Source organism: Rhincodon typus, chromosome 32 (genome assembly GCF_021869965.1).
Source record: "Rhincodon typus isolate 14 chromosome 32, sRhiTyp1.1, whole genome shotgun sequence".
Lineage (NCBI taxonomy): Eukaryota > Metazoa > Chordata > Chondrichthyes > Orectolobiformes > Rhincodontidae > Rhincodon > Rhincodon typus.
The window spans coordinates 29,528,789-29,550,752 of record NC_063363.1 but is presented as its reverse complement, the minus strand read 5'-3'; the positions used below and the strand labels follow the sequence as shown (position 1 = coordinate 29,550,752).

Sequence of the window (21,964 nt, the reverse complement as noted above, 5' to 3'; positions counted from 1 at the left end):
CAGTGTTCAAAAAATCCTACTGATCAAAATGGTGTGCAGTTCTTAACGTGGTTTGGGCCGACTGAAAATCAAATACATTTTTCATCGAGCAAGTGAGTCATCAACGTTGACCATCCCTCGGTGATAAAACGCTTGCAGCGACCAATCGCTGCTTTAGATGGAGAGGGGGTTTGAGATTTTCGTTCTGAGCTCCACCCAGTGTGAGCTCAGCACTCGTCAGGTTTATTGGCTTGTTCTCTCGTCACTCTCCGGCGGGTCACATGCAGCTTAAGGTGGAAACTTTCTGGGTCTGGCTGCTTGTTCAGGAGCTGTCCTGTCGATGACCGCATTCATGTGATTGAATCCCATCTCAGCTGATCAGTCCCGGAAGCGTTCCGCGCTGTAACATTTGTCATCTTGCCCAGGGTTGGCTACATGATGCATTGTTTCCATGTAATTTGTTACATCACTGGGGCCGGATGGAGACCGCAGCAGTTTTAAACCGGGAGCTCTTATTCCCGGTTCAATCCCGGAGCTCTCAAAACCATTCCCCGGGCCACAACTACTGAAACTGACAAGGCGAGCCCGGGGCTCACTGTGGGAATTTGCCAGCTCGCTTCTGCTGTTCTGTCGTGTCATTGTACACGGAAATAAACATCATTACCGAGTGAATCATGGCAAGGGCTACGATACCTCCGGGAATCCGCTGCATTCAAGCGTTTTCCAGAGACAACTGGTAAGGATTGTGTGCTAGGTTTACACATAGTACGGTGTCCTGGTGAAACCGGGATTGTGTTGCCCGGTAACCGAGTACCTGGCTGGGGAAAAAAAATCCCCCACCCCCACCCCCCCCAAGCAAACAGGCCCTTCAACTCCTTTTCCAAGCAAAGACAAAGAAGACTGTGGTCTTGTGTGTCGCTTTATTGTCTGCCTGTTTTGCTCACTGTCTTGTGTGCCCATCTTCCTTTTGTCAGGAATGCCATTTCTCTGGCTCTGTGCGTTATCTTGTTACTTTTCTGGTGCGAATCACTCTTTTAGCAGTTGGTTCACAGAGTCTAAGCAGCATCGTAGGAGCAGATCTGCTCCAATGATGCTGCTTGGCTTGCTGTGTTCATCCAGCTCTGCACCTTGTTGTCTCTGATTCTCCAGCATCTGCAGTTCCTACTATCTCTGGTTCACAACGTCTACAAGTTTCACTTTTTTTTTGCCTGCAAGCAGTTGTTACCTTTCACTGTTCTTCCGGTGCTCCCACCTCGCCTGTCCTTGCTTGCTGCTATGCTCCTTATCTTTTCCACACTCCGACCTCCTGTCTCCTCTGTCCAGCGTGGATTTTATTGTACAATAGCCATCACGATGACTTTCTCTTCCTGTCCAGTCTCTCTCAATCAATTATGCCAACTGTTTCTTCCGGACTTCCAAAGATAATTGAGCAAAATTGTACAATGTCGTAATGGAAGCAAGAATACTGTACGCGCTGGAAAACAATGTTGAAGAAACTCAACGGGTCTAGAAGCATCTGTGGAGAGAGTGAACTTTAAATATTTAAATATGAGGAGTCGCAATTTCAAGATTCTCAGCATGAGAGCCAGGTGTGACATGAGACACTATTTTACTCAGTTGTTAGGATTTGGAAAGCGCTGCCTGGGAGAGTGATGGAGGCAGATTCTACGAGAGCTTTAAAAAGCTAGCTGATGTATAGATGTAGGGCTGGAGAATGGGGCTAGTTGGATAGCTCTTTCAGGAGCTGCTACAGTCACACAATGGGTTGAATGGCCTCCTATACTGTAAAATTCTGACTCTTTGGAATGCAGAACTGAAAAAGTCCCATTAGACTTTAATATTAACCTCCTGTTTGTTTCTTCCTCTGTAGATACTGGGAGAACAATAGAGTTTCTCCACCCTGTCTAAGAGCACATACACCCTTTTTTTTATCAAAGCCTGATTAATTTTCTATCCCAGTTCCATCCTATTGGATGCAATGGACTGATTGCTTGCCACTTGTGCAGTTTGAATCGAATATTCCAGGGGGTGTTTGAACATTGAGAGTTCATACGTATTTTTATGCCCTGTATTTAACCTGATTGTTAATCCAACTGCTTGAGGCAATAACATCTTCACATTCAGCCTATCAAAGGCCTTCTATATTTTAGACCATTTTTGGGGGGTGAAAAAGCCCTTTTTTACTCCTGCAGAAATAGTCCCAGTCGCTCTGTGTAACACTCATTTGCCATCTTTTGGCATTGTACTTTGGCAGTTTGATTTGACTTGCCTTTGTCATATATATTAGGAAAAAAAAAAGTCTGAGGTTTGGTTATAATGGTTAGCTAGCTAGTAAATTTGTGGTGCAGAATGATACCAGCAGTACAAGTTCCGTCCCAGGACTGACTCTGAGAGCTCATTGAGGCTGACCTGCCTCCCCTAGTCCCCAGGCTTGATACAGTTTTGTGCCCCTCAAACTGCATAACCCCTCCTGTCTTGTATGAGAAAACTGCTTTTTGCACACAATGGCTAATAACCTACCTGCACCAATGTTGTTCAGAATATGGCAAGCATTGAGAAGACTTCATGCTCTATAGTCTGTCAGCACACGTAAACATTTATCAGTCGAATGTTTGTGATATTATGATGTGTAGCTGTACCTAGTCTTCCAATTGACTGAATCTCCTTGAGAACATTTTGCTACAACTTTAAAGATGCAGAGAAGCAGTTTTAATTTTAAATCAGTATCTCCTTTGTATAGTGTCTACTAAAGCATGGAAGATCCTGAGGCACATGGTAGGTGTGGAGAGTATGTTTTCAGTTATGGGAGAATCTAGAAAATGGCATTTATACACTTCATACTGATTTAAAAATCAGGTTGCCCACTTAGACCGTGGCTCGATGGTTAGCACTGCTGCCTCACAGCACCAGGGACCTGGGTTCAATTCCACTGTGGAGTTTGCACATTCTCCCCGTGTCTGCGTGGGTTTCCTCTGGGTGCTCTGGTTTCCTCCCACAGTCCAAAGATGTGCCGGTTAGGTGGATTGGCCATGTTATATTGCCCATAGTGTCCAGGGATGTGCAGGTTAGGTAGATTGGCCGTGGGAAATGCAGAGTCGCAGGGACAGGGTAGGGGGGTGTGAGTCTGGGTGGGATGCTGTTCAAACCGTTGGTATGGACTCAATGGGCTGAATGGCCTGCTTCCACACAGTTGAGATTCTAATTCAACACCAATGAGAATTTTAAGGGTCACAAGTCCTTGGAATGCACTCTTCCTTCCTGTAAAGGAGTTGGTTGCAGAGTCTCTCTCTGAATAACTAAGTCAGGTGGGTAAATTTATTAACCTTTTCACTCTCTCTTGCTTATCCAGGGTGGGCAGAAATGTGGTTTTTGCCACTGCCATAATCTTATCAACTGGTGGAGCTGGCTTGAGGGTCTGAATGGCCTACCCCAGGTTCTTGTATTTAAAGACTAAACTGTGTTGGAAACAGACCAGGTCTCTGACAGGTAGCTCAGCTCTGCTTTGCTTCAGTTGGGTTGGACTAAATGGCTGACTTTGGATAATTGGTACGTAATACCATTCACAGCAGGGATTTAGGTTATAATGTAAATGCAGCTGGGTCTGATGTCTGTATATTTTTATGTTGAAATAAGTATAGCTAAAGTTTGTTTTTTATATTGGCCAATAGGTAACAGAACTGAAACCGCTGACATTACATGTTCCTGTTCTCTTGCACCCATCCCCTCTCAATTGCTTCCCTTCATCTGCTAGTCATCTACAGTTTGACATTAGTCAGATGTAATAGAATATCTGAAAGGCTGTCAGAGGGGTGTGTAGGTTTGTGTGTGTGACTTTGTATTAACATTTGGCTAAAATGCCGAAGTTGAAGTTAACAACTGTTCGCTTGGCTAAAAACTCTAATATTTTAGATTGAAGAAGTAATTGGATTTGTACAACCACCATTCACAATTTCAAGCATGTTCCACAAGTACTTAAAGAAATACTTTTAAAGTCTGCGATAGTAGGAACTGCAGATGCTGGAGAATCCGAGACAAGAAGGTGCAGAGCTGGATGAACACAGCAGGCCAAGCAGCATCATAGGAGCAGGAAGGCTGACGTTTCGGGCGTACCTTCTGCTCCTATGATGCTGCTTGGCCTGCTGTGTTCATCCAGCTCTGCACCTTGTTGTCTCTTACTTTTAAAGTCTTGTTGCTTTTATCATGTCAAATTACCTTTGGACTGTATTGAAGTCAACAATACAAAGACCATTGGTTCATTTGGTCTGACTGTGTTTACTTCCATAGACTTGGAGCATGATGTGCAGTTGGGGTATTAGAATTCAGGAGGGGTCAGGGCTAATTGAGGGAAGTGGCTGAAGGCCTTGTCTGAAAGATGGATTTTAGGTGGGAGGTGTGTGGCAGGGCAAAGACAATTAAGCAGCAAGTACAAGGCTGATGTGAAAAGTGCTTGAAGGTTCTCAGGGGTGTGATTTTTTTTTTTTTTAATTCATGTTCCAACAGAGGTGAACTAGTGCAGAAGGTTATGGATGTATTGTAACATTAACAACTCTCAGCAGTTTGTTATATCCAAGCGTAGGGCTTCTGGCATTGCATAATGTTGCTGAATTTATACACTTTCGTAAGTAGGACCGATTCAACAGAACAGAAACCACCTCTTTATTAAACTTTCTCCAATAATTCCTGTTTAGTGGACTGCAGAACAGTGGAACTCTGCAACTTTATTTCCCCTTTACTTGTGGCTTTTAAAATCAAACCTGGAGTCACCAAATTATACCTCAGCCTTTCTTGATCGGATATAGTGCTGAAAATAATGAAAATTGTCTTTTATAATGTAAAGTTTGTTCTTTCATGGGATTTTGATTGTCACTTGTTAGGCAAGCATTAGCCCAAGAGGGCAGTTTAGAGTCAACCATGTGGTTGTGGGTCTAGAGTCGTACATAGGCCAGACAAGGTAAGGATGGCAGATTCCTTTCTCTAAAGGACATTAGTTAACCTGATGGGTTTTTACAACAATCAAGTGATTATGTGGTTACCATTAGATTAGCTTTTAATTTTTAAATTCAAATGTTGCCATCTGCCATATTGAGATTTGAACCCATGTCCTCAAACATTAACTTCAGCTTCTGGAGTACTAATCCACTGACTTCACAACGCCACCATCTCTCCAGTACACTGTTCGTCCTGCTAGATGTGTTCTGCACTGATTCCATACCTTCGCAACTGATAAAAGGAGGTTATTTATTGGAGCTGAAAGGTCTTAAACAATATACTTCAATCCTGTAGAGTTTGTACATTTGGCAAAGCTGGAATTGAACTCTGGTCCCTGGCACTGAGGCAGCAGTGCTAGATACTGTCACCCACATCCCTGTCGTCTCATCCAACCCTGTAACCAATGGTACACGTGGTTAAAAGATCATACTGGGATTATAACCAATCTTGGGTGTTTGGGTCAAGCCACTTCTAGAATGGCTTTAGAACTAACATAGTTTCGAAAAGTACTTCTACAGTTCAGTCTGGCCGCTGTGGTCCAGCCAGCAGTAGTTTTGGCCAAAATAAAATGAAACATTGGCAAAAACTCCCGGTTTATTTGACATCTGGTGTAATATAACAATGGGTTAGATTGGATTAGAATTGTTAAACCCTGAATAAACTAAACTACACCATGCTAAGTGTGACATTGTTCTGTCGTCATTGTTTCTAATACAGAAGAGAACTTTTTTCTCCGCCCCCCCAAGAAAAGTGCAAATGACTTGAAATTATTTCTTGCTCTCAGACAGATGCTTTCCAGATCTATGTCGCCAAGATTCGTTTAAACTGATCTGTGAACTTGGGCAGTAAGTGAGCTGGATATGTCCTTTGTAGGAAAGTTTGGATTACTGCTTCAGAACTTCAAGAAAATTGGAGTACTCCTTGCAGAATAGGATCATTTTACAGACTTAATTGGTTGCTCAATTGTACTATTCAGCTGATTCTGCCTATGACAGAGCAATCAAATTCACCTTTTTCTTCCTCCTCTAGTCTGATTAAAATTTTCCCTTTCAACCATTTTATCCCCTTCAAGCATCCCTTCTGACAGTTGCAATATTTAAATCTGCCTCCCCTACTCTTTAAACAGTGCATTATCTGAAAAATAAAATCCCTTGATGTCTGTCCTTTTAACTAACTAGTACTTTCTCTGGCCCTTTCTTATCTTGTCTGACTCATGCCTGTGATCAAGGCTAGAACACAAGAATGATTCTCCAGTGGTAAGGAGCCAGGAGACCCCGGTTCAAGTCTCTCCTACTTGAGATGTGTGGTAACATCTCCAAACTGGTTGATTTAGAAAATGTCTAGAAAGATTCTCAAACCTCGCAGTGATGCTCCATGTCTGTCATTTGCTTCTTACTATTACTGACATTTAGCACTTGCATTTGTCGACTGTTATATTGTTTTTAAGGCATGGAGTTGCACCATTGACCTTGCAGCACATTTGGACTTGTGACATTGCACACAGTTTGTATTGGTTTAATTTTGCTCAGCAACACTGATGGCCTTTTGACTGTGAATTGTCCTTTCTACTTTTAAATTTGGTCTGTTAGTACATAACAAAAATCCAACAGAGCCTAAAGGAATACTGGAAATCAGTACTATTGCCCTTGTTCTGCTTTACTCCAAGTTAAGTGGCCGCTGTAGTCCCAGAGGACCATAGAGCTGCGCGCTCGTTAGAGAGGTGGTGGTTAAATCTGGGAATCACCACACTTTCGAGAAGCAAAGTTGGGCCTTCATTGTAACTTCTCTCACTCTGGGAAATTTATCCTGTTGTTGATGTTGCCCTGCATCGCAAACCAGCCATCCAGCAACTATGCTAATCTCTTTCCCATGGAGAATGTATGGAATCGGACCTTGATCAATGCAGCTGGAGCTGTCGTGTTTTTTTTTTTTTAAATTCTCTTGTAAAAACAAACTAAAGGCACACAATCTAATTGTGACTGAAGGTTAAGTATAGGACAGATGGTAGATACAAAAATGTGAATAGTTAACCAAACTTAATTTGAGATCACATGACTGGAAACTCTGGAGAGCTTTACACTAAGTTTACTAATGTTACAAGTTTAGAATGTTGAATAAAACACCATCTTCCCTGCAGCTTGGATTCTAGTAGTCTCTAATGATCCTTATAAAGGTCATAATTTCTAAAGACTCACTACCGTCCCAATAAGGTTGTGAACAGAAATGATTGATCCTTGTATCATTCCACCCATGTGTCCCCACTACTTCCCTCTTTCTATCAAATCTCCTGGAGAAATTGGCACATAGTCAGCCTGCATCTGTACAAAATGTGGGTTCCTTGCTGCAAAAGCTGTGTCAGAGTTGACCAAGAGATGGAAATGTAACCTGCATAGTTACACTATATTTTTAGTGATTGCAGTGATTTTTTTTTTGTTAGAACTTGACTTTTTCAAGTAGCAAAAGAATTTGAAAGTACCTGGCATTGTTTCCATAATTTCCAAACAATTGTTCCAGAGATGAAAAATGATAGCATTATCTAACGTAATGGTCATGGATCCAAATGAGAATAGAATGCCGTAACACTCTCCAAGAGTGTGTAGGCTGCAAATGGGGAATAAAACTTACTTGCCTCACTTTTTTGCATTGAGCAGGGCAACGTCTCATGAAAAATTGGAGTAGGGAAGGCGATGGCCTAGTGATATTATCTCTGGACGGTTAATCCAGAGACACAGATAATGTTCTTGGAACCCAAGTTTGAATCCTGCCATGGCAGATGGTGGAATTTGAATTCAATTTTTAAAAAAAAAGTCTGGAATTAAGGGTTTAATGATGACCATGAATTCATTGCCAATTGCTAGAGAACCCCATCTGGTTCTCTAATGTCCTTCAGGGAAGGAAACTGTCATCCTTACTTGGTCTGGCCTACATGTGACTGCAGACCCACAGCAATGTGGTTGACATTTAACTGCCCTTTGGGTAATTAAGGATGGGCAATAAAATGCTGCCTAATCAGTGACTCCATCATTCCGTGAATGAACAAAGGAAAAAAAAATTAACAGCTATTATCTTTACAAGGAGCACTTGTAGCAGGATGTATACGGATCAAGAAGCAGGAGGAAAGGATCTCTTCAGAGTTGTCTGTTACTGAGGAATATGGTGAGGTTAACTGTCACCTTATGTAGATGCTGATCTATAATATGCAAACATTACATATTGAAAACTATTATGTTGCTTTATTGCTGTGTTTTGGCATTTAGCTTCATAATAACTTTTGTCTATTAAATGGGATCACATTTACAGTAGTTTGGGAAGCACCGAACTAACACCAATCTATTCTTGCCAAAGACTATCTTCAACAGAGTTAAATTTTGCTCCAGTCCACTGAGGAATTTTTAAAATAAAACATTAAATTGGCTTAATTGTATACTTTTTTTAGCGGACTTCTAAATAAGTGATTTATTTTGGTGTCACAATCTTTTCTGGTCTGATATTTCAGTCCTGTTTATCATCTTGGGATTAATGGCAACTATTTACCGCTATTTACCTATTTGTGATCTGACAGTTGTGATCAGTCTAAACTTCAGTTTGGGTCTGACTGAATGGATTTAGATTTTGCAATGGATGCCCATTATTAATGTTAAGTTTGAAATTGGATCAGACACTGATTTCTCAATCTCTATTAAACCAGTGTTTTGAAACTTTACATTGAATGTGGTCAGTGAGGGTTTGTGGGCATGGGCCAAGAAATGTCGCCCCATTCCGTTAGCTTCCGTCCACAGTCAACACGTCTTTGCTTACCAAGACACTGTCAATTTGCCAGATTTATGGGTCTGTAATTCAGCTGTGGGAATAAGGGAGCAATTGATACAGCATGAATGTGAGAATTTGTGTATGGATTTCAGTCAACAACAACATACATTTCTGTAACACATTTGTTTCCAGTCTTATGACCAGTTTGATTCAGGACATGGGCTTAAAGGATGACTGGAACTGTGACAAGGATCCAGGAACTCCTCAAAAGCTTGATGTCTTTGGGTTTTTGTGCAGATTCTGATACAAGGCTCTGGGTTAGGCTGTCAGAATTTGAAGTTGTGGAGTTGCTTAAATTTATACCTCAGAGGGAAACTTGAGCCAGTATTTAGTCATCCTCGAATGCTGAGGTTATCTTTTTAGTCAAGGCTTATGATTCTGCTCTCAGTACCATTTATTGTCCTTTGATGCGTTTCATGTATATCTGAAATCTTAAGAACACATACCACTCAAAGTAGCTTTGTAAAAGAGAAAACAACACAAGAGTTATTTGCCATGTGAAGGAACCAGTTCCTCATCTGGTGTTACTGCATGCCAACTTTGATTCACCAATGCTACATGAGTCTGTGCTATTTCAGCCAACAGGTCCTTTTTCATTAAGAAATTGAGTGTTTTCTCAATGAGAATTCAATATCCCATTTGATATTGTACCTTTTGGGACAACTGATTCCTTTTTTGAAAGGAACAACCCAAAAAAGTGGGAAGGACGAGCCATTCAGCCCTTTTTGAGCCTGATTCGCCATTCAGTACGGTCATAGGCAATCATCCAGCTTTCCCTTTGTACCCTTCAATCCTGTTTAGCCTTAAGAATTGTAACTCCTTAAACTTACAACGTTTGGCCTCAACCACCTTCTGTGGCAGCAACATCCACAGGCTCACTGTCTGGGCGAAGACATTTCTTTTGGTCCCAGTCCTAAATGGCCTATCCTGTGGTTTTTGAACTGTGACCCACTAGTTCTGGACCCCCTGCTTGTCTGGAACATTATTCCTGCAAATACCCTATCTAGTCCTGCTAGAACCTTTTTTATATGGGTTTTGAGTCCTGTTCTTCCTTTCTTCCCTTCACCATCCCTCCCCAACCCAATTCTTCTAAACTCAATATAATCTTGACTGATCCAGTCTCTCCACGTGTCAATTCTGCCATCCCAGGAATCAGTCTGGTAAACCCTTTTTGCGCTGTCTCTATAGTTAGAACATCCTTCCACACAGCTAAGGAGACTAAAACTGCTTAATGCTCCAGGTGTTGTCTCACCAAGACCCTGTACAATTTCAGCAAGGCATCCCTTGCTCTAATCCCCTCACTATGAAGGTCAACATACCATTCATCTCCTTCAATGCCTGCTGCACCTGCGTGCTTGATTTCAATGACTTACAAGGACGTCACAGTCTCACTGCACCTCCCCAGTTTCTCAATCTATCACCACTCCTATCTGCCTTCCTGTTCTTGCTATGAAGGTGAATAACCTCAACACTTATCATTATTGTACTTCATCATATGTTTACTTGCTTGGTGTACAAATTGCACTTGAGCATTCTGTATCCTCCTTATTGTTCAACCTCTTGCTCAACTTTGTGTTGCCTGAAAGATATTATATTTATTCCCTCATCTAAATCATTACTATATATTGTAAATATCTGGGGTACAAGCACTGATCCTTATGGTAACCCACTAGTCATTGCTATTTTACTTCTGTTTCCTGTCTTCCAACCAGTTCTGCACCCCCTTCCCCCATCTCATGTGCTTCAACTTTTGTGCTAATCTTCTGTATGGGAATTCATGTAAAGCTTTCTGAATGTGATTTACTTAGACAGCCACTGGCTACCTCTTACATCCTCACAAAATGCAGTGGATTTTGTAACAAGTAGATTGCCAAGCATGATTTCCCTTTTTTGTAAATCCATGCTGACTCTGAACAATCCTGACACTGTCTTTCAAGTGATCTGCTATCAAGTCTTTTACAGACTCTATTTTCCCCTTTACTGATGTCAGGCTAACTGCTCTATTTATTTTTTATTCACTCTATCTCTTTGAATAGTGCAGTTACATTAATTACCTACCCTCTGTGTAGGAACTGTTCAAAGTCCGTAGAATCATGAAAGCTGACCACTAATGCATCCATTATTTTTAGGGCCACTTCCTTCTGTAGTTTCAAGATGTAGATTATCAGGCCCTGGGGATTTGTTGGTTTTTTTTTAATCCCATCAATTTTCCCAACACCATTTCCCCACAAGAACTGATTTTCCTTCAATTCCTGTCCCTCTCTAGACTCTGCATTCTCCAACACTTTTTTAGGATATTATTTCAGTCCTCCTTTTGAGAAGATAGACCTAGCTTCCACAAACAGCAGTGAAGGATAATCAGATCAAGGATGTGACGTTAACTCAGTTACTGCCTCAACCAATAACTATTAATGTTTGAGGTTAGATAAAAGTAGATGAAGGATTATGGTGTATAGTGGATAAGTGATTTGAGCTTTCTGCTTCCGTATAGGATAAATGCAGACAAGAAGAGTTTGGGCCAATGGCCGGTTTTTACACTATCCTTCAACCATGCGTAAAATGACAAATATTAGAGGTTTCCTGTTGTCCCACCCAATGTGCTTCAAAATAGTGGCATTGGATTTGTTTCCATGTAAAACCAGGCAGAAGGGACCTCTTGTTTAATACCCCATCCAGAAGAAAGCTCCTCAAACAGTGCAGTATTCCTGAATAATGTATTCAAGGCTCTGGAACAGACTTTGAAATGATGATTTTTTTTGGCTGTAAGGTGAGCGCTGCCACTGAACCAAAGATATGCAGACTTGTTTTTAAGAATAAAATTCTCATTGGGTTCACCATTGTCCCTATTCCATCCATTTTTTTCCCCTCTCGTTTTTAAGGTTGTTGAGATGGAAGTTAAACTTTTGTTTTTCCAATATCTGAAGTTCCTCATCTGCCTTTGTTCATGTGGAAATCTTTTCCCTTTCTTTTGGGTATAGATGATCTGCTTCCCAGTTGACATTCCGGTTCAGTAGTTACAAGGTGGATCAGGATGTCTCTATTTTAATGGCGTGGACTCCAGTTACTCTAGATCTACTATTGGAACTGATCTGAAAGCCCAAGTGAAATATTATTTTTCTCCGTCTCTCCTGGCCCACTTTCTTTCTTTTTCTCTTTTTCTACCCAACCTATTTCGTGTTGATGCCTATTGGACTGTTGACCCTCTGACTCCTTGGTCAGCTGACCATTCTTATTGTGAGTTCTTCAAGTTGACTTCACCTGAAGGAGACACAAGTGGAGCCCACCCTCAAACAATCAAAGCATTTCCTTTAGCATAAGTTATTTAAAAACCAGTTTTCGCTGCCTCACTTGGAGACTCTGATTCTTTCCTTTTGCACTATTCCCAGGCGGAATCGGCTAACTTGGTTAAAATGGAATTAATTAGGACTCGGCTGAGCCAAGTGAGATTCTGCAGTTCCCCTTTTGTTCAATAAAAGAAACTGCTTACGGAATTACTGAGGCATTGGTTTGCAGTTTGATACAAAATATTTGTTGCCAGAACCCCTCTCTTGGTGACCTTGTCATCTTTTTAAGTTGTTGCAACCTTGACCCCATTTAATTCTTGAGGGTTTGTGGTTAATGTCAGCATGCTTTCGATTTGATTAACCACCAGACTCCCGATACAATCAAAATGATTTCCTATTTACCCAACAAGGAGGGCAGGACTACCTGGTTCCTCTTTCTTGTCTAGTGCAATCTTCCTCAATTTCTGATGTATCTGTTTTTTTTTTTTAAAAATTAAAATCCTTGGTGTGCATGCAACCTGTCTTGGGTGCAGTGAGGCGGCAAACTGCCAGACCATGGTCTCTCTTGCTGACTATGTTCAGAGTTAATTTTTGTGGAGGGCACTAATGCCAAAGAACTGCATTGCCATACCACTCCCCATATGAGTTCCTGATGCCAACCATGGAGACGGAATGATGCATTCTGTCGTGAAGCATGTGTATTTGTTGTATATGATCCCTGATGCCACTTTTAATTCTGTGGTATCAATGAACACAGATATTTTGTCTTTACTCACCATTTTAGAGCCTGATCATGAACTTTTTGTTTTTTTTTAAAAATTTGAACAAAGTAATTCTGTACCTTCTCATCCAGGTCATGTTGATTTGCAAATGGGATGAGAAAGTGTGTATGCGTGTTTGGTATGCTGAAAAGTCAGGAAAGTGGCACTGTCATAATGTTTGTTGGGTTTGATTTATTATGTACTGATACAGTGAAAAGTGTTCTGCATGCTATCCAAGCAAATCATGCCATGCATATGTACATCAGGGTAATAGAATGTAGAATATAGTGATACAGCTACAGAAGGTGCAGAGAAAGATCAGCTTTCGTATTTGAGGTCTTTTCAAAAGCCTGATAACAGGGAAGAAGTTGTTCTTGCATCTGTTTGGTACGTGTTTTCAAACCTCTTTCTACCTTCTGCCTGATGGAAGAGAGTATAACTTGGGTGGGAGGGGTCTTTGATTATACTGGTTGTTCTCCTGATGCAGTGGGAAGTGTAGATGGAGTCAGTGGAAAGAAGGCTGGTTTGCATGATCGACTGGGCTGTGTTCATAACTCTCATTTCTTGTGGTTTTGGGCAGAGCAGTTGCCAATACCAAGCTGTGATGCATCTGGATAGGATGCTTTCTAAGGTGCATCCTTTTTTTTTTAAAAAAAGAAAATAAGAATTTTGTGGGCAAGCTTCTGTTCAAAACAAGCGTAGAATGTATTGAGCTCATTGGGAAGGGATGCATTGTTGCCAGTGATTCTACTTGACTTTGCTTTGTACCCCATTTTTATATTGTGTAAGCCTTGTCCCAATCAACGGGTTTGTGTGGTTAGTCTGAGACTCTGGCTTAGTCTGGTATTGTGTCCTTGGTGTCTGGTTTTGTGAAGGCTGTACCTAAATTTCCTGTATAGGGCAGGGTGGCCTGACTTGAATGCCTCAGACCTGTACTTCAGTAGGAAGTGGATCTCCCGGTTCATCCGTGGTTTCCAGTTAGAGAACACTCAAACTCCTTTGGCGTGTAGCCCCCTACACACTTTCAGATGAAGTCTGACTTTTGTGGCATGCTCATTTAAGGTTGGCACTAAGTTCTTGAATGTGGACCAGTCCATCAAATCTAGGCAGTCATGTAGCAGTTCATCCATTACCTTAAACTAGCACTTTATGACTTTCTGTACCGAATCCTCACTTCAGTTTCTGCTTGTAAGCCAGGAGAAGCGCAGTGTTTATGGTCTTTTTTTCTTTTTCTCCCCCAAAATGTGGGCGGGGGATTGAGTGGTAGATGTCTTTGGTTGTACAACAATGGTCAAGAATGCTCTGATCCATTAACATGCCTCCTGTCCCACCATGGTGTTCTGGCAGTGCACTCTAAAGTTGACCTGGTTGAAGTCACCAGGTATGATGAACAAGGCCTCGGAGTATTCTGTTGGAAGACAATTTGTAGCCGTATGTATTTCATCATCACGTGCACTCCTTTCCCGCATAGGGTGGGATGTAAACTGCTGTCTGGGTGGTGGAGGTGAAATCCTGCAGCAGGTAGTAGGGATGGCACTTCATTAGATATTCTATGGCCAGGGAGCAGAAACTAGCCAGAGTTGCCACTTCTGAGGGCCAGGAGGTGTTGATCAGGAAAGCTGGCACGTGGACATGATGGGCTGAATATTCTCCTGTGCTATAGCGCTTCCAATTCTATGCTGCTCTTTAAATAAAATCTAGAATGATGCACACAACCTGTGGATTGTTTTAATTCCTCAGTTTTTTTTCTTTCTTTACATCTTATGACAATACTTGTTATTCAAAGCATAAACTAAGTTTTTGAAACTGGCCCAGTGTGGTGGGGATACTAGGAGGGTATTCTATTCAAAATCAACTTGTATCCAATTTGAAAACCCCTAGTCTGACCCTTTTGGTTTTCAGGAAACTTCTCTGGCCATGATTGTGTGATGGCACCTCAGATGTGGAGGATAAAACTATTGCGCAGTTGTCCCATTTCAGGCTCTTGTAAGGCTCTTTGCAAAAAGGAATGGTTAATGTCCCTATCTTTCTAAATAGGCTGGAGAAAATGGGTCTTAAATTTGGATATGTTACAGTAATGGTAAATGTGGACAATTGAATTTTAATTTCTGGGTTTTTTTTTTATAGCTAAAGCCACTTCTTGGACTGAAGTTTTATTTTAAGCGATGGAGCAATTACACAGCACCAAAAAAAAAGTCCTTCTACATTTTGTAGATGAGGCTAGTGACATCAGCTGGCTGTGACAACATCCAGGATGCCTGTGTTGCTGATGTCATTATTGGAAACACCAAGACATCAGTGTGACTATGTGCAGACTTTGTCACCTTTTGTCTCCTGTGAATTAGCATCTCTGGTTACTCCATTCCAATGCAGTTAGGAGGGCTTCTTCATCCCTCACTATCTGTTTTGTTCCCTTTTGAGCCACAAGATTGTCCTTGGGGTTCCTTGTATTTTGTTCTCCCAAGGCTGCAGTCCTTACAGAATGCCAGATTTCTGAAGAAGGGTCCTGACCCAAAACATCAGCTTTCCTGCTCCTCTGCTGCCTGGCCTGCTGTGTTCATTCAGCTCCACACTGGTACATCTATTACTTCTGAATGATGGTTTTCTTTTCATAGAAGCTGAACTATTTCCAGCATTTAAAAAGAAGGAAACGTGACCCAAAAATGACTGCATTGGTCACCTGACCACGATATAGCAAGCTTCATGACAGCCACAAGGAATAAGCAAAATCCTCTATCAAATTACCATTTCCATCTAAAGATGTCTAAACCAGGAATTAGTGTCAAGAAATTTGCACGTGATGGGGGCGGTGGTGATAGCTTGCCTGTATGTAGACAAACCTGAAAAGACAATGGAGTTAGATTCTGGAATACACAGAACTAATTTCAACTTTCTTTGAAGATTAGAAGGAAGGGAGCATGAAGCTGTGACAGAGCTGGAACTCTCTCCTGTCTGTTTCAGGGAAAACTCCACCTGGTTGAAAAAGCAACTGTGTGTGTGTGTGTGTGTGTGTGTGTGTGTGTGTGTGTTCTCCCTATCTGAATCAGTCCCCTTCCCTTGTTATGCTTTCCTGCCGATGTGTGTGCATTTAATGTTGTGGTGTTGATGTCTTATTGCCTGGTAATCTAAAACGGCTAAACAAATCCCTCCTCTTTGTTTTACTCCAGAAAACTTTGGTAATTGGCTAATTTTCTTGTGAGCTACAATTTTTTTTAACTGGTGATCAATGCATAATTTTATAAATGTTTTGCTGGAACGAAACCAAATGGAGGTTTAAAAAGAGGGGAAGCTGTACGGTCTGCTCCTCTTTTTGATCAAAACTTTTCTCTCAATGGTTTCAAAAAAAATACAATCAACCATAAGTGACTTCTGTTCTAACTGAAGGCTGTTATGGGTTGATCAGATGGGCATCACCTTAAAGCTTAAATTTACAATGTGATTTTTCTGGAATAAAATTTAAACCTCGTTTTTCTCTTTTGCAGGTATCGTGGGTTTACTCTCGTGCTAACCTTCCTGTTTTACACCAGTTATCACTTGTCTCGCAAACCCATCAGCATTGTCAAGGTATGTTTGCAGCCAGCCATAAGGCAAGAGAAGTAGGCCATTGAGTCCATCAAGTCTTCTCTGCCGTTCAATGAGATCCTCAATTCCATATTTCTTGCCTCCCACCACCCCCATGATCCTTGCTTCCTTTCTGATTAAATATCTATCTGTCTCGGCTTGGAATATATTTTTTAACCCAGCTTTGACCACCTTGTGTGATAAAAAATTTTGCAGACTCACTGTCTTCAGGAGAAATTCCTCCTCCTCTGTCTTTAAATGTGTGCGACACCTTATTCTGAAAATGTGCCACTTAGTCCTAGATTGTCCCACAAGTGGGGGCGGGGATAAAACCTCACCACAACCTGTCAAGTCCTCTAAATTAGTGTGTTCCAATGAGGTTGCCTGTCATTCTTCTAGATTGCAATGAGTACAGGGCAGTTAAAAGTGCTGTATCTGGCAACCGGATGGAGTGGGAGACAATTGATTTAATCACTATTAGCTTCTGGAAATCTAGTGGCACTCTGGCTAGACAACAGATTCACTCAGGCGTATGTCTACCACTCCAGAATCCTCTGCTGTGATTCTTTTTGATCTGTTAAGAAGGGTGTTGTTACACTGGAGACAGTTCAGAAGAGATATACCAGGATGTTGCCAGGAATGGTGGGCTTGAGTTGTAAGGATAGGCTGGAACTTGTTTCTGGAGCATAGGAGGTTCAGGAGTGACCCTGGAGGCCTATAAAATGAGGGGTATCGATAAGGTGAAAAGGGTCATTTTTTTCTTCTCCTAGGAAGGAGGGATTTCAAGATTAGGGAGCATATTTTTAAGGTGAGAGGAGAAAGATTTAAAAAGGACATGAGGCAGCAGTTTTACACTGTGTAGTTTGTGTGTGGAATGAACTGCCAGAGAAAGTGGTGTGTGGGTACGTGAAAATGAAATGTTCAGAGGGATATGGGCCAACCACAAGCAGGTGAGACAATTTTTTTATTTGGGATTATGGTCCGCGTGGACTGGTTGGATTGAAGGGTCTATGTCTGTGCTGTATGAGTCTGACTCTATAATCTTGTTTCATCAAATGCTTGATTCTCATTTTACTTGTAATGAGTTAATCATTCTGTTCAAAGTTGTACATGCTCTCTGAATTATGATATTCAGGGAGTGACCACATACCACAGTCCAGGGTCACAGTCAAAATCTGAGTTAATGCTGACAAGTAGGTCCATCTGTGACAGCCCTCTGAAATGAGGCAGTAACTTTCTGGAGGGTGGTGTGGGGAGAGGTGAAATCTGCAGTTTTGAACAGGATTGTCCAGAAATGTTGCAGTCCCTTTTTTTTTTTTTTTTTTTTGTTTTCTCTTTCCCTGCCCTGATCTAATGGGCACTTGCTTAAAACTGACCCCCATGCTAAACGTAGGTTCCTGAGGGCTATTGCTGTGACCCACCATGTTTAGTAGCCCAGTACCTAACTTCTGGACTACAGATGTCTAAATGGTGAGTTTGTTTTCCTCTCTGATCACTGCATGTTGTTATTGCTGTTGGCTTTGGTTCACCAAGATTGTGGGTTATAACTCCCATTCCTGGAGCTTAGACACCATCTCTATACTGACATATTACTGCAGCCTAAAGGGGCTCTGCCAGAAGTGCCATCCTTTCAGCTGAGATGTTGAATCAAAAGCTATCTTGGTCAGTTTTGACTTTGTGGCATTTGTCAAAGTAATGGGGGGTAGCAGAAGATCTCCCAGAGTCCCAACCAACATTTTTTTCTTCAATCAACATGAGAAGATTTGAGTTCAAATTGATTACCAACTCCATAACCAACACTATACCAAACATATTAAATATGGTTGGTCATTACAGACTTCAGGACGTCCTGAAGATGCATTTTGTGTAAAATAAGCAAAGAGCTCTTGTGGCATAGTGGTAATGGCTTCCTGGACCAGATGCAGGGACAAGATTCAAATCCCACCTGATCCTGAGGTGTTTAATAACCTGTCTAAACAGGTAGGTTAAAAATTATGTCAATGACTTTTTTTTGCCTTCTTTTAAAGTGGCTTCATGTATATACGTAGATCGAAAATTCTCAGCAGTGTGCTTGATGTGGAAGAAAATTAAGAATTTGGTTTCTTTTTTCCTGTAATTATACTCTGCTTGTTTTTTTAGTTTTGATGTTTTTTTCTCCTTTTTATACATCCCACCAGTGAGGCTCCGATCAAGATCCACAGTCAGCAAGTGGTGGTATTGTTCTAAAGGTTAAACTGGTTTCTAACTTGCAAGCTTGAAAACTTCATTCAAATTAGATGCTTATGAAAAACCAGCCCTTTGCCTATTGACAAATGCATGTGTTCATTTGGCTAGACTATTCCTGGTTTAGAATTGCAGAAAGGTCTGGTTAATTTTAGCTGTGAAATCATCTATTTTTAAAAGTAGAAGTGCACAAATAGGCCACTTGGTTTTTCCACCAGTGACTGTTTTTGTTTTCCTGACGTTTCTAAAATTATCTTCTGCAATTATTTCTTCCCTCCTTTCTCTAGTGCTTGTTTAAAAAGCTTTTTCTTTTGAAATTCATTCATCCCTTCATATCCATGGTTGGTATTTTCTTGCTCACCTCCCATTCAAAGAACAAGGGACAAAAATGCATAAGAACAAAATCTGTTCAAATTTTCTCCTCCAAATGACAACAATCCCCTTTGGTCAGTCACTTGGATCAAAACAGTCATAAAGCTTTATAGCACTGCAACACACTGTATATAGGATGTGCTGAAAGGCTAGAAATTAACAATGATTTTTGACAGCTGCATGAGAACCTAGATTGTATAGGATGGGCTGAAGGGCTAAAATTGTTGACAATACTCAACAAGCTGTAGAACCTTGGATGAGTCCTGTGAGCATTCCTTTATTGGCCAAAGGTGGCACCAGCAGCTTGTTTCTTTTGTAGCTGTGTTTTCTGTATTAGTAGTTTTGTCTGCTGTTTGTTTTCTTTTTGCTGGCTGTTTGTTACACTGCATAAGAGAGAACTTCATTCCAAGCTGCTGGACTTCACTTCGGACTGGGATCGTGAACGGTGCCAGGAACGAACGTAAGCCTCCAGACCAGCCAGTGATCGAGGGGTCCCCAAAGGGCAGAGGGGTGTGAGACTTGTTGTTTTTTCTTTTTTTTTGTTTCCATTTATTACTACCACTATAATCATTTTATTATTTAATAAACATTCATATTTAAGCGAATTGCTGTTGTCAAACCTTCTCATCTATGTTTTAACCGAATCTGGAAAGAACCACTTGGATGCATTGTGATCTAAGACACCCTTCGGCCCAACTCATCCATGCTGACCAGGTATCCTAAACCAATCTAGTCCCTTTTGCCAGCATTTGGCCCATATCCCTCTAAACCCTTCCAGTTCGTATACCCATACAGATGCCTTTTAAATGTTGTAATTGTACCAGCCTCCTCCACTTCCTCTGGCAGCTCATTCCATACGTGCACCACCCTCTGTGTGGGAGGGAAAAAAAAATTGCCCCTTTGGTTAATTTTAAATCTTTCCCCCTCACCTTTTAAATCTATGCCCTTTAGTTTTAGACTCCCCTACTCTTGGTGTGGAGGTGGGTCTTGGCTATTTACCCTATCCAAGCCCTTCCTGATTTTATAAACTTCTACGGTCACCCATAGCCTCTGCTCCAGGGAAAATATCCCCAGCCTAATCAGCCTCTCCCTCTAGCTCAAACCCTCCAGCCCTGGCAACGTCCTTAAGTCTTTTTTGAGCCCTTTTCAAATTTAACACTAACACTAGCTTTCATATAGCAGGGAGACCAGAATTGCACACAGTATTCCAAAACTGGCCTAACCAATGTCCTGTACAGCTGCAACATGACTTCCTAACTCCTATACTCCATCCAGTGACCCATAAAGGCATGTGTACCAAACACTGCCTTCACCACCCTGTCTATCTGTGACTCCACCTTCAAGGAACTATGAATCCTCAAACTCCCTGCCTAACAGCAATGTGTGGGAGGACCTTTCACCACATTTACTACTGTAGTTCAAAAAGGCAACTTTCCTTATGGCAGCATTTCAAGAAAGGTGGCTCACCGCATTAAGGGTGACTAATACTGAGCTGCAGTTCTTCTCTTGATGGTCATGCTTCTTCTGAGAATTAAAAGGAGAAAATAATCTTGTTCTGCAATTCTGTTTTTGCAAAAAAACAAATTGTCTCACAGTCTATATTGATGGTTGCTTCTGCCTGGGGAGCTGATACATGGGTCAGTGTCTTCCGGTGGAATGGCAGAAGAATTGTGTAGATTAAGACCATGTCTGTGTGTTGAGGACCTTTTGAAGTTGTAAATAGCTGAGTGAGTGGGTAAAAATTTGGCAGATGGAATTCAACGTAGAAAAATGGGAAGTTCCTCACTTTGGCAGGCAGAAATAAAGCAGTGAATTACTTAAACAGAGCGACTGCATAGAATTCTAATGTGCTGAGGGACTTAGGTGTTGAAGTGCAGGAGTGACCAGTTAGTATGAAGGTACAGCAAGTAATTAAGATTTTTAATAGAATGCTATCCTTCAATGTAAGGGTATTAGGGTTCAAGGACATTGAGACCACATCTCACATACGGTGCAGCTTTAGATTTACTGTCACATAACAGAATACAGTGAAAAGTGCAAAGAGTTGCCACTCTCTGGTACCATCTTGGATTTCTAAATAAAAAGCAAGAGGTTTAAAGCAGTAGACTTGCAATTTGTCAGGTAGATGTCTGTCCAAGGGCTCAGCTCACCTACGCCTACTTGACTGCAATCTCTTTGGCCGTCCCTTCCCGATGCTGGAAATCAGCCAGGCCCTGGAACCGGGCTTCTCCACTCCCCCTCCTGCTGAGTTAGAGCTGGCCTTAAGCCTGTGCCCACACGGGGTGGGGGAGTAGCGGCCTGGTGGGCTGCAGGTTCAAGGCACCACTCCTCCTGCCGCAGCTCCTATGGCCGTGTCCTGCGCTGGGCCCTGTAGGATCTTGGATCTGGCTCCTTCTCTGATGCCACCTGCCTCCACTGCTGCTCCTGACACATCTGAGCCCAAGAATCACTGAATCCATCAAAAAAAAAACCTGTGGAAGTAACGGTACCGAGAACATGGTTGAAGATGTGAGGGAAGGTATGGATGTGGCTGGTTCCACTGCATGGGGCTCAGGAGATGAATATTCCCGACCCTGCTGCTGCCATCTTATTTAAAGAATTCTGTAAATACATTTGGAGGTGGCACAGAAGAAGCTACAAAACTGATATTTGGAATGAACAGGTTATCTTACAAGGATAGGTTGGACAGCCTGGACTTCTATCCTCTGGAGTTTAGAGGACTGACTTTGTTGAAGTGCCAAATATCCTTTGTGGTTTTAATAAGGTGCATGTTGAAATGATGTTGCCTTTTTGTGATGCCCCACATTAGGGGCTGTAGTTTTAACATTAGGGACTGCCCTTTTTAAGACAGGAGTTTTTTTTTGAGGTTTGTGCTATTTTGCCTGCTCCTCGTTTTCATGTTTAATCAGTCCCTCCAGCTGGCTGCACCATTTTGATACCATCAGATCATGTTTGTTTATTTTTGTCTATTTTATAAATACTTAA

The 21,964-nt window shown here is 41.6% G+C and overlaps 1 protein-coding gene across 1 annotated transcript in view; it reads left to right on the top strand.

Annotated features, from left to right (window-relative positions):
- Positions 1-212: 212 nt before the first annotated feature.
- Positions 213-21,964, top strand: part of slc37a2 (solute carrier family 37 member 2) — a 48,445-nt gene continuing 26,693 nt past the window's right edge. Inside the window, exons 1-2 of the mRNA XM_020520439.2 lie at positions 213-715; positions 16,306-16,387. Of these exons, the coding sequence (XP_020376028.1) occupies positions 654-715; positions 16,306-16,387 (144 nt within the window). The 5' untranslated portion in view covers positions 213-653. The remainder of the gene's footprint in view (positions 716-16,305; positions 16,388-21,964) is intronic.